Source organism: Petaurus breviceps, unplaced genomic scaffold, assembly GCF_028583685.1.
Source record: "Petaurus breviceps papuanus isolate PSGF00001 unplaced genomic scaffold, PetGlider_PUasm1.0 140, whole genome shotgun sequence".
NCBI lineage: Eukaryota > Metazoa > Chordata > Mammalia > Diprotodontia > Petauridae > Petaurus > Petaurus breviceps.
Window position 1 is genome coordinate 46,398,005 of NW_027185698.1, and position 18,494 is coordinate 46,416,498.

General features: G+C 37.4%; 1 protein-coding gene across 2 annotated transcripts in view; it reads right to left on the reverse strand.

The window, feature by feature from the left end:
- MAEA (macrophage erythroblast attacher, E3 ubiquitin ligase) overlaps nt 1-18,494 on the reverse strand; it is a 153,960-nt gene that overhangs the window by 96,411 nt on the left and 39,055 nt on the right. For both annotated transcript variants that reach the window (XM_069071477.1, XM_069071486.1), the window contains exon 3: nt 17,668-17,871. In XM_069071477.1, coding sequence (XP_068927578.1) covers nt 17,668-17,871 — 204 coding nt within the window. The remainder of the gene's footprint in view (nt 1-17,667; nt 17,872-18,494) is intronic.

Here is an 18,494-nt window from a genome sequence, read left to right on the forward strand (position 1 = left end):
CACTGCACAGAATTGTTTGCTGAAATGGCCAAATTAAGGACTTATTTTGCTACCAAAACTTCTTATTTCTTGGAACATCATTCACAGAATCTGTATAAAGTACACTACATTTATTTGCAAGAATGACTCAACAATTGCAGCCGCCAAACCAACAAGCACACTTATAACATGGCAACAACTACAAGTTAAACTGATTAGATTGTGATTGCTTTTCTCCTACATGCTCCAGTCCTGGTTCCTGGAAACATCAACTTTAACCTTTGACTCTGCAAGAGTGTTTCCTGCTCCTGTGTTCAGCTTGACATTAGTGGATTTGTTCGAATTAGCAATGCCTCTATGTTAACTGTTAGTCTTTAATTCTTACAAGGGAAACATAATATTCTTTCTCAATTTCTCAACTGATTTTTCTCAGGATTTGGAAAAATATAAATTTCCTGAGAAATGCTGGGAAGACATTTCCACATAGAAACACCAAAGACAACTCTTATGTCTCCCTCTGAATCCTTTCTTCTCATTCTTTCACCTGGTCTTCCATGAATTCAAGACCTTTCAGTATCCTAGCTACCCTCCTTTGGGCACTTTCCATCTCATCAATGTCATCTTAAACCGTGGCTCCCACAACAGTACCTTATATAAATACAGAATTTTCATTTCCCTATTCTTGGAAGCTGTGCCTCTCAATAAAGCCCAAGAAAGAAAAGATTAGATTTTTTTTTAGCTGTCTCATTATATTTCTTACTCATGGAGTTGGCAGTCCACTAAAACCTCCAGATCTTTTTCAGAACAACTGCTATCTTCTATCTTGCCTATGCCTCTTCTATTTTGGACTTCTAAAGTTGGTGGTTTGTTTTTGTTTGTTTGTTTTTGTATTCAAGTACAAAACTTTACATTTGTTTCTACTGAATCCCCTTCTATCTCCAAATCATATGTTCTGCCTTTGTAATGTCTTATATGAGCCTTCTTCTCTGCTTTGCTCACCATTCTATTCTAGATCCTCATATCATTTTGTTCCTGGATTTTTCCCTCTCCCATCTACTCTCTTTATTTCTTGTCGGATTAACTTTCAGAAACAAACAAAACCACCTGCTACATCACATCACTCACCTAATCAAGAAAATGCAATAGCTATTTATCTCCCATAGGATCAGGTTCACACCCTGCATCCTGGTGTCCCACCACGATGTTATCATCTCCCAGTGTGACATCTCTTCCTCCTTCTCTACATTTACTTATCTGTTTGATAAAATTCCTTCCTCACTGTTATTTGCACTACTTCAGGGTATAATTCTATTTCCATTATCTTAGATCACTTCCCTTTCTGACTTCTAAGATTCTTAATCTTTCCATTCACTGTTTGGTAATGGATTTAAGAGGTAGTGTGAGATTAGTGGCTACAGAGTAAGCCATGAAGCCATGATCTTGGGCATACTCAAGCTATGTGACCCTGAGCAAATCACCTAGTCTGTCAATGTTCTAGGCAAGTCTCTGAGATCAAAATGCAGAGAAGCTGCTAATCTATATTAATAGAGTTTCCTCACCTAGGAGATCCCTATACTGGTGAAATCACAGATCCAATTCCTACCCTCTCTGATACAGGTACATCATCTACTCTCCTAGAGAATAAGGGACTAAGGATTAAATTTTTGAATGCTCTGTAGCACTCAGGACAAAGCTAGGAATACAGCAATAAATATTTAGTGAATTCAGATGCTGTCCAATGAAAGGAGCAGAGAAAGAGCATGTACGCATAGCACTTACTCTGTGCCATGCACTATATTAAGTGCTTTACAAATATTATTTCAATTGACAGCGGATATACAAGGAGGGGTCCTGAAATCCTGGTCTCTGATGAGGTATCAAACAATGTTCTAACATACTTTGTGGAAAGCTATTTATGAACAGGATTCACCGATCAAGTGCTGTTTCCATTTAAAGACAATAAGTTAAAAAGTACTTCTGCTAGAGCTCTCTTCTAATATAATAAATTCTAAATTTCTTCATTTTTGAAGCAACATTTCAAATAAATCAGTGGAGGTTTTAGAGGATGGACCTAATGAGTCTTGCGTTTGTGTGCTTCTTGCATTCCCAAACCCCTATTTTGGATACATCCCCTGTACTGACTTCTGCAGTTTCTTTCCCATCATTGATCAGTTGTGCTTGGGATAAGTCTTGGAGTTAGAAGTGCTAGAGAAGTCTGTGCCAACCTCTTTCTTCTACCTTCCCACCCCCTACCCTTTCTCTCAACTATTCTCAGAAGTAGCTTTACCAGTTACAATGATGTAACAGCCATAATAGTTCTTTTTCTTTATCTCCCCCCCTTTTAAAATTCTCAATTAAGTTTCAACATCTTCCCACTCTTCCTCCTCTCTAATTTGTTATATGTTTTCTCTTACTTCATCTTCTAAGAAGTTTTTTTCATTGTCTTCATTATTTTTCTTCCCTTCCAGTCTATTCTGAAATTTTATTTTCTGATGTGGATTATGTCCTTATTTAATCTGTGTCCCTCGTGGTGGTTAAAATTGCTGAAGGACTGGGTTTGAGTTTGTTCTTCTAAACAATTTCTATACAATTTCTTATTTTATTTTTTTTAAAGCAATTGGGGTTAAGTAACTTGCTCAAGATTACACAACCAGTTATTTTGTGTGGGTGTTAAGTAGCTGAGGTATATAATTTCTTTTCTTTTTTTTTTTAGATTTTCCTTTTTTTGCTTTTTGGAGGTAGGAAGGTAGGGCAATTGGGGTCAAGTGACTTGCCCAAGGTCACATGGCTAGTTTTGTGTTAAGTGTCCGAGGCCAGATTTGAAACTCACGTCCTCCTGACTCCAAAGGCTGGTGCTCTATTCACTGCACCACCTAGCTGCCCCTATATAATTTCTTTTAAAGAATTTGTCCCCTCATTTCCCTTTCCTTTTATCTTTCTATGTCTCACTCATAAAAACAGAAATTTGTGAAGGAAGTATTTTTGGACAGAAGCTATGTCTAAATGTCAAAATTATGCCGTCAAAAATTAAGGCCCAACTATATCCCCTGCCTTCATCTTTGGGTCTATGACTTCCTTCCTCCTCCAACTCTTCTGGGTGACAACTGACCATTTACAAACCCTTGCTCTTTGGACAGGACATTACCCTACAGAGGCACAACACTCTTTCAGAGAAGGTGACCTCCCAATGGAATAACACTCTCCAGACTAAATCCATCATGGGATTCCATTTCATTGCAAGAGAATGCAGGATTCCTTTGCTTTATATTTGAAGATCTTTCTTTTGGCCTCTTACAAAATTTTTTTTTCTTGGGGGGGGAGGTCCACTTCAAATTGTTAATTTTAAGCACCATCTCTCGGTTTAAGCAAGGACTCTCTTCAAGCCACTCCCCCACCCCCATTCACGAAGATAATTTGTAGATTCTCTCAACTTATGCTTTGTTGTCTATATTCAAAAGTTATGGGTAGCTCTGCTGAATTATTTCCTGCATTATTCCTGAGTTTTGCAATTCTACAATAAAAACTCTAAGTTCTGACCTACATTCATTAACAACTTCATTTTACTTTGAACCATTCTGGAATTTATCACTGTTGTTCCATAGTACTATCCTGGGAATCTACAGGATTCAGAATTTCACTAAGTATTTAGTTCAATTTTCTTTGTATTATAAAATTTAAGACAGCTTAGCAGTCTATGAAGACTTTTTAGTCACCCTTTCTTCTGGTTTTAGGATTCTCTTTTTTTTATGTCTATAAAATATGTTTATAAAAATAAGCTCTAGGCTTATTTTTCTGTTTTTCCTCTAGGCTTTTAATGCATATTATTTTTTCCTCCTTAGAATCTTTTTGGTATTTCAGTCTTGTTTTAGATTTTCCTATCATTCACTCTGGGTCCTTCTTCCTTTGCTGGTGGATACTCTCCTAAGGTTGAACTTCAATACTGCATACACATTCTTGTGTTAGGAAACAGAGTGTTCACTGGTCTTAATCCCTACTATGAGTACTATGGGTAGAGAAGACTAGGCCCAGTTGGGATTCAGTCTCCTTTCCTTCAGACCTGGTGCAAAGTCACCTGCACTGGCATATCTCTCGTGGTTTCTCCCTCTGCTCTCCTTCTTTCCTTCTTGCCTGGGCATCTGCCACTTGTTGTAGGGTACTGGAAAGGTGGAAAAAGGGGAATAAGCAGGTGGCATCCAAGCAGAAGCCCTTCCATTCGCTTGTAATCCTGCTGTGAGCATGCATAAAGGCTGGTGGTAGATGGCTGCTGAGTGAGCTCGTTAAGGAACAGAGTTCTCTGGTATTAGTTCATTATAGTTTTTACTTTGTTTGGGTTTGTTTTCTTTCTCTTGTACATTTGGCTATAATTACTCTATATTTGGCACAATTCCTTTTTTGCAGAGTTGGCATGTTGAAATGGTTTGTAGAAAGAAACAAATTTGGGGGCGGCTAGGTGGAGCAGTGAGTAAAGCGCCAGCCCTGGAGTCTGGAGGACCTGAGTTTGGTTCCAGCCTCAGACACTTAACACCCACCCACAAAACTAGCCATGTAACCTTGGGCAAGTTATTTAACCCCAATTTCCCTCCAAAAGGCCAAAAAAAAAAAAAAAAATTGCAACTCTTCAGCCATATGATTAGAATATACCATATTACACATGACAATCACATTAAAAAATGTGTGTGTATGTCTGAATCAATTATGACTTATAGAACAACCAAAAAATCAGGAGTAGATCTCTAAATCTTTGACTTCTGGGGGTTCTAATCTTACAATGCCACTTTGTCTCAAAAAGAAAGGCAGTATATTAGTAGTATAGTATAGTATAGTATAGTATAGTATAGTATAGTATAGTATAGTATAGTATAGTATAGTATAGTATATAGTAAGGATATTCTAACAGCAAACCAAATTAATAAGACAGAAGGAAAAACTATTTTTCTTCCCTTTACTGATATTTACTGAACTTTCTTCCCAAGACACTACCTTAAGACCCTTTGCCAATTCTTCTGTAATTTTTGTAGGGTGAACAACTTTCCTGCACTGGACAATCCCAGTCCCAATGCCTAGGGAAGGAGGCATTTTGCCAATTAGGAAAAGAAGCTGAGTAAGAGTGAGATTTCATGGAACTTATTCTATCTTATAAAGTACACATGGCAGCAGCAGGCCTGCAATCAAACATTAAATGCCAAAAAGCACTGTGCACAAAGACAAATAAGATGTGCCCTATGTCCTCAAGGAGTTTAGAGTCTAGACACAAATGGGATAAAATACATTTAAAGATACAGAACAATAATTACAATATATTGAGTGCCTAATGGTGATAAGAAAAAACATACTTCCTTCTTTATGAGGATAAAGTATGAAGTGCTGGGGCAATAGGGCTCTTTTGGTATCATCTGCCCATTGGCTTTCCTTATTTTTTCACTGCCAGACCCTCCTGCTGGAAAATCTGGAGCTGCTCCCCATTCAGTGATTGTTCTATGCAACACAGTATGTCTGGTAAGACTGGGCAGTCTTGTGTTGACCGACAGACTTCCCATGGAAAGTAGATAAGCCGAGTAAAGTGAGTACAACAGAGAAGGAAGGAATGCCAGTCATTTGGAAACAGTCACAAAATGCTGCTATCATGGATATCAAACACATTTATCAAAATGCTGATGTCCTGTGAACTCATATAACCTTTCTCTGAAGCTGTCACTCTGGGATTTCATCACACACTGCCTTGTGCAATTACTTACTTGTTGCATTTGTATGAATGAATTTTATCTTACCAACTATAAAAGTTTCTGAAAGCAGGTACTTATTTTTGTATAATTGTGACGTCATACAAGATGAGATATAAACAAAGGATTTTAAATATAGCTAGTGTCTTTTGGAATTTGTTATTCAAGAAAATGGAAAAAGAAAGCCTTAAAAAAAGGACAAGCTAAGATTGTATGGATTTTTATAGATAGTAATTATGATGGAAGTCAGCAACTATTTTAAGGGTATATGAAAATAATTTGTCCACTTCTAAAGACAAATCTATTAATAAAAGGCTAGTGCCTAACTAATCTAAAAAGGGGCATTCAGGATGTGCTCAGGTGAGGGAGAAGCAGAACATGAAAAGCATATGGCCTTTAAATCCCATGCGGAGTCTGTGAGATTAATGCATTTTTATATAATAAAAACAGACTCCCCAAGTACCTAGCAGTGATCACAATACAGTATGTGCTCAATATGTCAATTCACTGCTTAACTGCTAACAAAGTAACTCCTGATTAGCAAAAGGATTAACTTACTCACTGTACTTTATATTGCCTATTAGATCACCTAACAAAGGATTTAAGTGCCTGCTCCATGATTTAGTCACAACATTTCAGCCTCAGGTTCCCCATCTGAAAAATGAGCACAATATCTATATTATGTACCCTATGGTACAGTTGTGATGAAAACTTTAAGGGAAACACAAACAGTATCTGCTATTTAGGTGAATTTATTCCCTACTATTTGGTTATCTCAATCTGTGAACTTGGCATAATTTGTATTTCCTGCTTAGACTAAATACTTGAAGTTCATTCCAGAGTTTAAGGCAATTATAAAAATGTATTAGAGGTATTTTTTTTTTTAAGTAATCAGGGTTAAGTAACTTGCTCAAGGTTACACGGCCAGTTATTTCTGGGTGTGGTGCTGAGTGTCTGAGCCCGGGATTCCACCCTAGAGGTATTTTCAAATGTTAGATTCATTCTGATTAGAAATTGTACTATAATCTGTACATGAAATGTTTCCATAAAGTAAAACAACACTTTTCATTCATTTGCCATCTGAGGAAGAAACCTCTATATACTTACTCAGATTCTTCCTGACACAGCAAAAAATTGCAGGGCAAGGCCACACTCAACTATTCCAGATTTAAGCAGTCTCGCTTTGGGAAACCTAAATAGTGGTAACTAGAAGTTAACTACAGGAAATTATATACTGAACAGAAATGTTCAAAAAGATGCTTTTGGTCTTAAAATCACTTGAGAGATGCAGAGGTATTTTTTCTTTCTTTCGCTTCTTGGGTGGGGAGGGGAAGGCAAGGCAATTGGGACTAAATGACTTGCCCAAAGTCACACAGCTAGTAAGTATGTCAAATGTCTGAGGTCGGATTTGAACTCAGGTCATCCTGACTCCAGGGCCAGTGCTCTATTCACTATGCCACCTAGATGCCCCTGTGGAGTTATTTTCTGAAGATGGCAATGTTTTTATTAGAATGTAAACTCCTTGTGGGTAGGGACTGTTTCATTCTTGGTACCTGCTGCCCCTGTGGCTTAGCCCAAAGTGTGGCACAGAGGAGGTGCTTAATCAATGTGCTTGCTGACTGAGATAATAAGGTGGGAGCTAAAAAAAAATACTTCTTTAGTAGAGGGAAAGCAAACACAGACAGTCTGAGGAAATGATTTCCATGAAACCCAGCACGAAAGTGATTTAGCTATGGTCATGAGAAGTAGCAGTCATAGCAAAAGCCAATCCTGTCTGTTATGAAGGAATCCTGGAAAGAGTGCTTTTTCTTCCAAGTCAATATTTATAAAATAGCTACTAGTCACACATTTTATAATTAAATTCACATGAAACAGGCAAAAGGACTAGTTTCTTCTGTAATTTGTAATGCTGTCATACTTTTAGCAGATTTCTGATCTTTCATATATATGTAAACACACACAAAACACATACACACACACACACACACACTTTACAAAAATGAAATGAAACTAGGTCCTTCAAGGCTATGCCCACAAATCCCCAAACTCTGGCAGCTTCCTCCAAAATGGAAGAGTAAAATTCAGAGCAATGGCTTGACTATAGGTGGTTAGGCTTGCCCTCAAAGGGCAAAGTCCTGTCTCCAGGTGATTTTTCCTGTGACCACAGCAACTCCTAAAATCCTCTTCCAAGCCTGACAGTTTATACAGATGAAAAAGTGGCAATCTCCCCACCAGCAGGGCATAGTCCCACCTTTTTAGTCACAGATTTTTTTAAGCACAGAAAAAATACATCAAGATAAAAGGTTCAATTCTGTTGATGAAATGCTGCACATATCATTAAAGAGAAACATGGGCAAGAGGGGGAGGGAAGGAAAAAAAGAAATACCTTTTCCACTGGCTCTATCATATTCCAGTGAGTTGCCAAAATGACAAACACAAAAGGAAAAAGGAGGAACATGACACATGTTTTCTAGGACCTTTCAAAAACATGGTGTTGTCCCCTTGGCTACATATATGCGAATATACAAGAAAGGTGATATTGTAGATATGAAGGATATGGTTACAGTTCATCAAGGAATGCCCCATAAATGTTGCCAGCAAGACTGGACGGGTCTATAATATTACTCAACATGCTGTAGGCACTGTTGTAAACAAACAGGTTAAGGGCAAGATTCTAGCCAAGAGAACTGATGTTGAGCATATTAAGCATTCTAAGGGCAGAGATATCTTCCTGAAGCAGGTAAAGGAAAATGATCACAAGAAGGAAGCCAAAGAAAAAGGCACTTGGGTTCAACTGAAATGCTAGCCTGTTCCACTTAGAGAAGCATACTTTGTGATAACTAATGGCAAGGAACCTAAACTGTTGGAACCAATCCCCTGTGAATTCATGGCATAAATGACTGTAAAAAAAAAAAAAACAATAAAAAATCTTGGATTATAGGGAAAAAAAGAAAAACACATGGTAATGTTGTGGTATATTTGAAAGGAATAGCAAGTTAAGTATATCAGATTTGCAGTTTCATGTGCAAACATCTTTTTTATGTTATTTCTATGGTACAGAAATGTTTGTTTTACTCCATAAATTAAAAATAAAATTTAATAATTAAAAAAAAGAGAATGCAGGGAATGAACTAGGAAGTGTCACTCATAATTCACATTTCACTCAGTCAATAAACATGCATTAAGTACCTACTCGTACCAAGCACCAAATTAAGTGCCAGGGATACAAAGGAAGCCAGAAGACAATCTCTGCTCTCAAGGAGTTCTAATGGAGGCAACAACAGGAAAACAATCAGGTAGGTACAAAGGAGATATACCAAGGATAACCTTTATATGGAAGGGATGAATTGTAAGGGGGATTAGGAAGGAGTTCCCTTAGAAAGTGTAATTTTAATTAGCATGTGAAAGAAATCAAAAGGTGAAGATGAAAAGGGAAAGAATTCCAGGCAGAGCAGACCACTAGTGAAAATTTCTGAAGTCTGGAGATGGAGTGTCTTGTGAAAGAAATTTGAGGGGAGTAAGATGTAAGCAGACTGGAAAGGAATGTGGGGCACAAGTTATGAAAGGCTCTGAATGCCAAGGAATTCTAACTTTGATCTGGGAGTTAATAGGGAACAACTTTAGTTTACTGAAAGGGAAAGGGGGCTGTGATCAGACTTGCACTTTAGGAAGAGACTGATTTGAATGCTGAGCAGAAGATGGACCAGAGAAGGGAGAGACTGCAGGCAGAAAGACCAACCAGCAGGCTACTGCAATAGCCTAGGCGTTCAGTGATATGGGTCTGCACCCAGGCAGCAGCAGCATCAAAGAGAATGATGTATATATGTGAGAGATCTTACAGACTGGACAGGAGGAGTGAGAGTGTGGAGGCAGAGGTGATAGCTAGGTTGGGAACCTGTGTGGCTGGAAAGGTGGTAGGGCCTTCCAACAGAAATGAAGCTTGGTGTCCAGGGAGAAAGATAATGAGTTAGGGAATTAGGATTCGCCCACGACATTGCTAGACTATGACTGTACATTTCTACTGTAACAGAAATTGTATGCTACCAAACCACGAAATGCCTCAGATGCAATGAAGTCTTTTCCCCTGGGTTTTTTTTTTTTTTGCCTTTTGGAGGGCAATTGGGTTTAAGTAACTTGCCCAAGGTCATATGGCTAGTTTTTTTGTGTGGGTGTTAAGTGTCTGAGGCTGGAACCAAACTCGGGTCCTCCTGACTCCAGGGCCGGTGCTTTACTCACTGCGCCACCTAGCCTCCCCCATTATCTGTTTTTTTTTTTGGAGGGCAATTAGGGTTAAGTGACTTGCCCAAAGTCACACGGCTAGTAGTTGTGTTAAGTGTCTGAGGGCACATTTGAACTCAGGTCCTCCTGACTCCAGGGCTGGTACTCTATTCACTGTGCCACCTAGCTGCCCCCTTTTCCTCTGTTTTTTAGAACTTAAAAGACTGAAGTAGACAGACACTCACTTCCAAGTTCTGAGTTTATACTTGCATTCTACCCACAGTTTAGAGACCTCAGATAAGCTCTTAGACAGCGAGCGCCCAAGTTACTCCTCTCTTCCTGAACTTTGGTGCAGTGCTCTGCATAGTTGATACCCCAACAAATGCCTGCTGGATTTGAACACTTGATTTCTCCCATTTCAGTGGAGTTTCCAATTGCTGAAAAACAATCTAATCATTCCTTTCAAACTCAGACAACGTGGAAAGAGCAAATTACAGATTCTTCAGAAATACAAAGCTAGTTCCATTAATCTGGGGACCCCTTTGTTCAGAACGAAGTCTATGATTTTAGGAAGCCTTCAGGCAGTTAAAATTTTCCAAGGTTATCAAACCAACTGCTGTTAGGGTAATTCTTTTTAAAAAAAAAAAATTGATATATTTTTTATTTCAAATACTGAAGCTCCAAACTCATGCAGAAAGGTTCAAACAAAGCCAAAAGGTAGGGATGCTTTCTTGCCTCAAAGATGAGGGTCACATCTTAGGAGGTGACTATTAACAGCTTTGTGTCTTACCTTCTCTCAGTTTAGTTTCTGGTGTTTTGGGCACCTTATTAATATCACAATGCCAGCTACCAAAGGCAACAATGTCTGAAATTTATCCAGACAAATTTCAGGGATGTCGTAGGATTTTGGAATTGGACAAGATCTTAAAGTTCATCTAGTACAACCTGTCAAACCTGGCAGAAATTCCCTTCTGCAGTTTGCCTAACAAATGATATTCTTTCTTTGAAGAAAAACTTCTCTCTGGTCTTCTAAACATAACCCACCTCAGAAGTAGCCTGAAGCAAACTTCCTGTCCCTCTGGCCTCCTTTGCCTTTTCTAATATGGGCAGTATTTGTTTTCACTGACTTTCTATTAATCTTTTTGCCTCCCACAATATCACTGAATGAGCCAATTCAACAATTGGACTTTAGAGTAGTTAGTGCCATTTAAATCACAAAAGCCATACTTCACAAAGTGGTCCAATCATGTCATCCCCAACCACAATTCATTAAACTGTAGTAGTTCCGTAACAGCTCCAGGCAAAATGCTCTGGCATTCAAAGCCCCTACACTCTTCTGGTCTTCTAATACTTTATATATACACCACCTCCCTCTCTTCCACCATGTACTCTTTCATCCAGTGACTTCGGCCTCCTGGCTGCTCCACAAACAAGACTCTCATCTCTGGGCTCCTGGCATATTCTCTGGCTGTCCCTCATGCTTGCAATGCCCTCCCTACTCAATTCTGCCTAATGACTTCCCTGGTTTCCTAGAAGTCCCAGCTAAAATCCATCTTCTACAAGAAACTTTTCTCAATCTCTCTTAATTTTGGTTCTCTCTGTTAATTATTTCCTATTTCTCCTGTATAGAGCTTGTCTGCAGGCTGTCTTGCCTATTAGATTGTGAACTGTCTTTGTATTCCCAGTGCTCGGCACAGTGTCTGGCACATACTAAGTACTTAATAAAGGTATACTGATTGACTGACAGACTGACTGCTCCAAAGGACGGAGTGAGATAATATCTGCAAGTGCTTTGCAGATCTTAAGTATCTTTACAACTGTTAGCTTTTATTATTCTAATTCTTGTTAGAAGTCTGAACTCTTTATTTTAAACTGTCAAGGAGAAAGGTAACTAAAAAATCTATACAGGGAGAGGGATTGTTTACCCATAATGTTTTGGTTACAACATTGAGAGGCAAATAAATTTTAAAATAAAATAAAAATACTGTTTCACCTCTGATGTCTATATTGGTGTCATATTATCAAAGCTGAAGGATACATCCTTCCTTTCTCTTAATCACTAGAACATAAAAACAGACAGCGTGTGTCACTAGTGGTACAAACCACACCATTAGTCAACACTGCTCAACTACTTTTGGAGTATGTTTTTAGGGGTGAGTGAGAAGGAGAAATTGGGAGTTTGTTGATGACTCGAGTGAAAACAAAATGGATCAATATACTTTAAATTTCTTTGTCAAAATAGGTCTGCGAAGACAGGCAGCATGGAAAAAATCTGCCCTTCCAATTAAAGGACATGTGTTAGTTGCAGGAGATTTCCTAAGACTGTTACTGTGATGAAATGAGATAATATATAAGAGGAAGCTCTTTGGTGTCAGAATCTAGCAGGGCCATTACTAGCTCCATGATTCTATCCCTCTGAAGCTCAGGTTTCTTATCAGTAAAATGAGTAAAATATTTGTACTACTTTTACCTCAATTATGAGAGAAATGATTAATAAACAATTACTGAATTAGCACTAAGGTTTTTCCCCTTTTCTACTTCCTCATTCAGAACTCAGCCCGTCGGTTGGTTATTCAGGCAACCTTTGAAGTGCAAGTCTAATAACGAGAGGAAAAATTCAGATCTGTTCAGAAATAAAGAAATTTTAATTTAGGTGAATTGATGGATTTTGTCCCATTGTGTTTTACTCAGATCTGGGAAAAAGTGGATTCTCCCTTTTGTCTAGATTATCCTAGGCAGGGTGATATGGGTATAGATAAGTCTCTTAGACCAAGACTGAGTGATTAGTCATGTCCTCCAGACCTTCATTAGAATAAGCCCACCTCTCAATATAATATTCATTCTTCTCACTGAAAATCATTTAATATCAATTTAATAACCTCAATAAGGTCCAGGGCCTGAACTAATCAACCAGAAGAAAAGCTTGGACCTAACAGCTTCTTTGTTCTCTGAGTAAACTTAGAGAATACCTCTTCCTATGTCAACAAAGCCAGATGGGGATGACTTTATGGCCATTAAGGATGAGACCCTTAACCTGAGTAATGGGACAATTTTTTTGGACACACTATGTTACGACATGTTAATGGTAAAGAAAACACAGATGTCCTGAGTCATAATTTCAATTGACAATGTCAATTCTCTTATTTTATTGTATTTATCACCTATCCAATTAAGAAAATCCCTTTCTCATACAATGATTAAACATTTATGGAGATCATAAATTTGAGTGACACAGACACCTTGAGTTGGGATGGCTCTAAAATGTATTTAAGTCTTCTCATTCTTTTGTTCAGATTTGGATCTGGCTCCATATATGTATGTTTTCAACTAGCTTTAAGGGAATAAACAATACGGATTTACATATTACCCAGCCTGTTTGCCTCATTTAACCAAACTTTCAGGATTGACAGCATTAATTGTTAACCAATCAGTGTTGATTGTCACCCTCAGGAATACCCACTCTTCTAAGAGCATATACGTATTGGGTGGGCCCCATGAGGGGTCTTTGGCATTTGAGAGTATCACTGAACCCTTTTATTAATTAATATTAGCATGATCAATAAAATAATTACCCAGAAATTATGTCTCTCAAACTTTCTAATACATCACAGTTATCATCAGGTCTAAAAGTGCAAGAACATTCATGAATTACTTTAAAATTTTCATTATTTAAATAAGCTACACATGGGCTTTTTGCCACACTTTTTACTTCAATATTTCAAGTAATCTTCAGGGAATGAAATTGTTTCATGTACCTCAGTTTAACATTACAAGCACAATTTTGAAAAAGGTTTTTAATAGAAATCTTTTGAAAATGGATAACAAGCTTCCAAGTTACTTTAAACAGAGTATACTGAATATAACGTAACCATTGCTTGATAATTCTGGCATGAGCACATTAAATACTGCTAGAGCAGAGCACAACTAAAAGGCTCTAGACTCTGCTATCCAAGTTTCTGTATGATAGATTCTGTTTTCTTCTTTGCTGACAATTAAGTATGTCTAGGCATTTCTCTCCCTTCCTTTCTCTGTGCCATCACTTTTAATTGTATCCTCCTTACAGTACACATATCTTAATATTCCTTTCTCCCCCATTAGACTAGAAACCTCTTGAAGGCAAGGGCTATTTTTCAATTCTGCACCCCAGTGTCTAGAACGGTACTAGTATTGCACAGGGGAGACATCAAACAAGAGGTGGATTGAAAATGTCAGTGGTTATATCCTTACAACCTAATCTAACCAAGCTTGACAGAATTGTGTGTCAAGTAACAGGTAAAATATTCTCAGTGAAGTCTAAGAAACTTTCCTATGAGTAAAGTTCCTGAACACAGGTTTTGTCCCAGCTACTTCGGCTGCTTAGGGTCGGGTTCTTAGCTTCCAGATGGTCTTTGGACAAAAGCATTTCAGAGAAGTAAAGCATTGCTGTTAGCCTAGAAAGTTTAAGTTTAATTGTGAACTTTCAGAAATGATCAAAATATAGCTTTGTTTTAATTTTACTTCACTGAAAAGAAACAGAATTCCCTCCCCCTCAATGGTTTAGAAATTATATAATTAAAAGACAGGAGGCAGTAATCAGATTCTGATTGATTCAAAATATTTTAATCTAAAAATAATTTGTAAACTTGCTGAACATAATCTATGCTAAAACCAGAAGTGAAAAATTACGAAGCTTCACAAAAAGGATATTTGATTGCATTGCTCTAAACACTGCAAGATCACTCCCATTATCTTCCTAATAATAGTTATCTATGTTCACAGAAAAAAAATCAATGTTAGGCTTTTCAATTTGATTAAACCTGATCATGAGGGGTTTAAAAGAACAGCTGTCCTCTCTGTGCTAGCAGGATGGGAAGCCACCACCCCTTAGATTTGCCCTCCTCCTTTCACCAGCTTTGGTGGAACATGTTAAGATATGCAGTTTATGGCTAGCATTGCAAAGCTGCAAAAAAGACTGTCAGACCTCCGTGACAAGAGCTTGCAAGTCCACAAGAGAACATTATTGCTCCATTAGTTTTTTTTTTTTAGTCCTTTTTGTGCATGTGTCACTGAGTGTCTATATTTCTGTTTTTCTACTCCCTATTCTTCATTGATCCCATTCTTAATATCTCTCTTAAAGGACCATCACAGAGAAAGAAAATGAATCAATTATTTATTTTGTTTCTAAAATAGCTTTATATTATCTCTTTATAGTTTAAAAGTGTCTGGCTATAATATCAATAAGTGAAAGTGCTTTTACTTAGGTTGCCCTTGAATGATTTTCTTTTGTGGGTAGGCATGGTTGATTGGGACTAGGTTAACAAAGTAGAATTCATGAGAATGTGCTGCTGTTCAACAGAGGAAAAGGAAGACAGGAAATATGGCTGATTTGTCAATCTCAGTTAAAAACCTAAGTAAAACAAGGAAGTCTCTACTACTACTATTATCTCAGAAGGAAAAGGTTTGATTCACTTCCTCCTAGTCTTACCCCTCCCTCCAAATTGATAATAAGAGTTTCACTCTGAAGAAAGGACTGGATAACCTGAGCATGGTTCCTTTCAACCCAGATTCTAAACTGGGATATATAAGTAATAATAATTATCTAGCACTGAAATAATGCTTTGAGGTTTGCAAAGTGCTTTACAAAAATTTTCTCATTTTTTTTTTTATCACAAAGCAGGTGCTATTATTATTCCCATTTTACAAATGAGGGAACTGAGGAAGACAAAAGTTAAGTGACCTGCCCAGGATCACACAACCAGTAAGTATCTTGAGGCTGGATTTGAACTCAGGTCTTCCTGACTCCAGGTCCACTGTTTCCATATTTCCACTGTGCCACTTAGCTGTCTTAATACAAGGGTCAACATATGGAAGCAAACTAAGCTACAGTTACTGGAATTCTTCATTCAGGAGAAAAATAAAGCTCATAGATTATTTTACACAAAAAATTCTTTAAAAGTAATATATTCAAATAACACAATATATGAATAGGATAAGATTCCCACTGCACTGTTAGAGAATATTTACAAATATTAAGCTACGTGTATGTATAGACAAGGACATGCCTATGTGTATATACATGTATACACATGTTCAATAGCTCACTGAGCTCTACCTAATGGAGGATATACATATATTCATTTAACATATGTAACTTATTATCCCAAAATATGGTAAGAGGATTAATGTTAGTGTGGGTAACAGTAAAACCCATATCTCTCTGGGAATCAATAAAACCAGATTTCAGGTATGACTCTGTAACAGGCTGTATAAGAGAAATCAACCCACCTCCCTTCCTTGGGTCTTAGTTTTCTCATTTGTAAAATTAAAGACTTGAACTAGATAATCTGTAAAATGGTTTCCAACTCTAAAATTACATGCCTAATCATCTGAAGAAGAGTTGTGAAATGGTCCTGAGGCAGATTCATAATGCAATAATAAAAGAAGTACATTGTCACTATTATCAGTGCTGTGGTGCTGGTGCTGGTGGTTGTGGGCAGAGTTTTCAGAGGCATGTGTTCATAGAAAGTAATAATGCCCAGAGATAGACAGAAGGCTGGACTGAATAGATCTGCTCCAGCACAGCATGTCTGAAGGTATCCTCCTTCTTACATTATGTAGATTATAGAGATAAGAATGGTGCTCATTTTTATTTTTTGTTATGTTTCTATCATCATAGTTTTAAAAGACAGTTTATCTTCCATATGCAAAAATGAAATCCTTTCAATTTATTTTTTAAAAAGTCAGACATCAAAATTCAGATCATACCTCAATGAATAAAATTAGAGCAAAACTTTTGAAAAATTTTAACTGTAACACTATTTTGATCAACTAGTTAGTTCCAAGGGAAAAATAAAGAAAATAAGGTCATATGTTGTAATGGGGAAAAAAAAATCTTCCTCTACAATTTTCTCTAATCACATACTCTCAATTTTCAAAAAAGACAGGAGAGAAAAGTTCATTGATAAATACATATATCACCTGTACAAAGGATATTCCTTCACTATTAATTAACTAGCTACAAAGCAATACTAATAAGGGAAAAAAATGAAAATTTCCAATATGGGTGGGGAACCCACTACATTTCTAGAGACATATCTTCTAGTTCTTGGTTCCTTTAATTTAGCGTTTATTTTGATCAACAGTTTCACCATACTGAAAAAAGTACTTCATAAGCAAAAAGAAAAAAATTCAATGCATTCAAAGTAGCATAGAAAATTAAAGAATTTAATTCTTTTACACCTCCCCCAAATTAGTCAATAAAGTTCATTTAAAAATATTCTAAATTAAAATAATCCAACCAGCCAAGAGAAGGATTGGTCAACCTGCCAAGACAGGGACAGAAATTTAAAATAAACATTTGCATAATGAAAACTATACAACAATCTAAATTCTACATGTTCTATCTGTTGACACAGAACTAAACTAATAACTGTCTTTGTTTATGTTTGTTGACATCAAAATGTCCCATTGACAAGTCCTCTTCTGTTTATGTTGATGCACCCTAGTAAGATCTTTTTGATGCCGACAGAGGCACTCTATGTGGCCCTTTGGCCAGCAGCTGTCTAGGCTCTAGGGGTCCTTTGGAGGGAAGTGAGAAGCAGAGCATTAGGACTGTAGGTGTTAAGAGCTGGGTTCTGGGAAGGATGCACATCTGAGGAATGTTTCCCTTTCCAAGCAATGCCGACGTATTAACGTACTCAACACCACTAATCTGGAGAAATGACCCACTTCTCCATTTCTACAAATCTCATTTGGGAAAATGCACACATACCTCAATGCCACTTTGTCTAGCGAGTTTGACTGCTGTGTTGTAGTAGCCGCAGCGCAAAAGATGCTCCACCATCATGCGGTCCATGCGCTTTTTTTTCCACATGTTGGCAGCTGCTGGCTGATCACTGCTGTGCTCTTTAAGGTGTTCGATTCTGCGTTTGCACAACTTTGCACTCTCATCCTCAGCCTGGATTGATTCGACTGCCTAGGGTGTTAGAGCAAAGGAAAAGAGCTAGCCTGGGCATCACAAATACAGCTGACAAACGACACTTACTGCCTGTCACCACAACTGTTTAAAGTACATTTTTAAAAATCAATGCAGCACATACTACTCTTCTGTATGTAAAACCCAGACAAAAATGTCAATATAATAAAGTTTTTCAAAAATAGATGCCAAGGAAAATTTCTTAAAACTTAAATGAATTCACAAGTGCAACCAGTAAAAATTCATTGTTTAACTGATATAAAAGCTGACTAAAATGCAGAAGGACAGACACACTAAAGGAGCTGTGATTTTGTCTGTTGTGGAATGCCATCTGGAATCATGGTAAAAAAAATGACTAAAAGTTCATACTGTTTGATCTGGGGATCTCAGAGTTGTGCATATACTCAATCATAGGTATATAATATATATTATATACCATAATATTCCCAGCAACACTTTTTGTGGTATCTAAGAACTGGAAACAAAGTAGATGCCCATCACTTGACATATTAATGCAATGGACTATTACTATGCCCGAAGTAGAAAAGTAATATAGGGTTAAACCATGAGTATGAAGAATTCAGAGAAGCATGATGAACTATTCCAGGATAAAATAAGTAAAA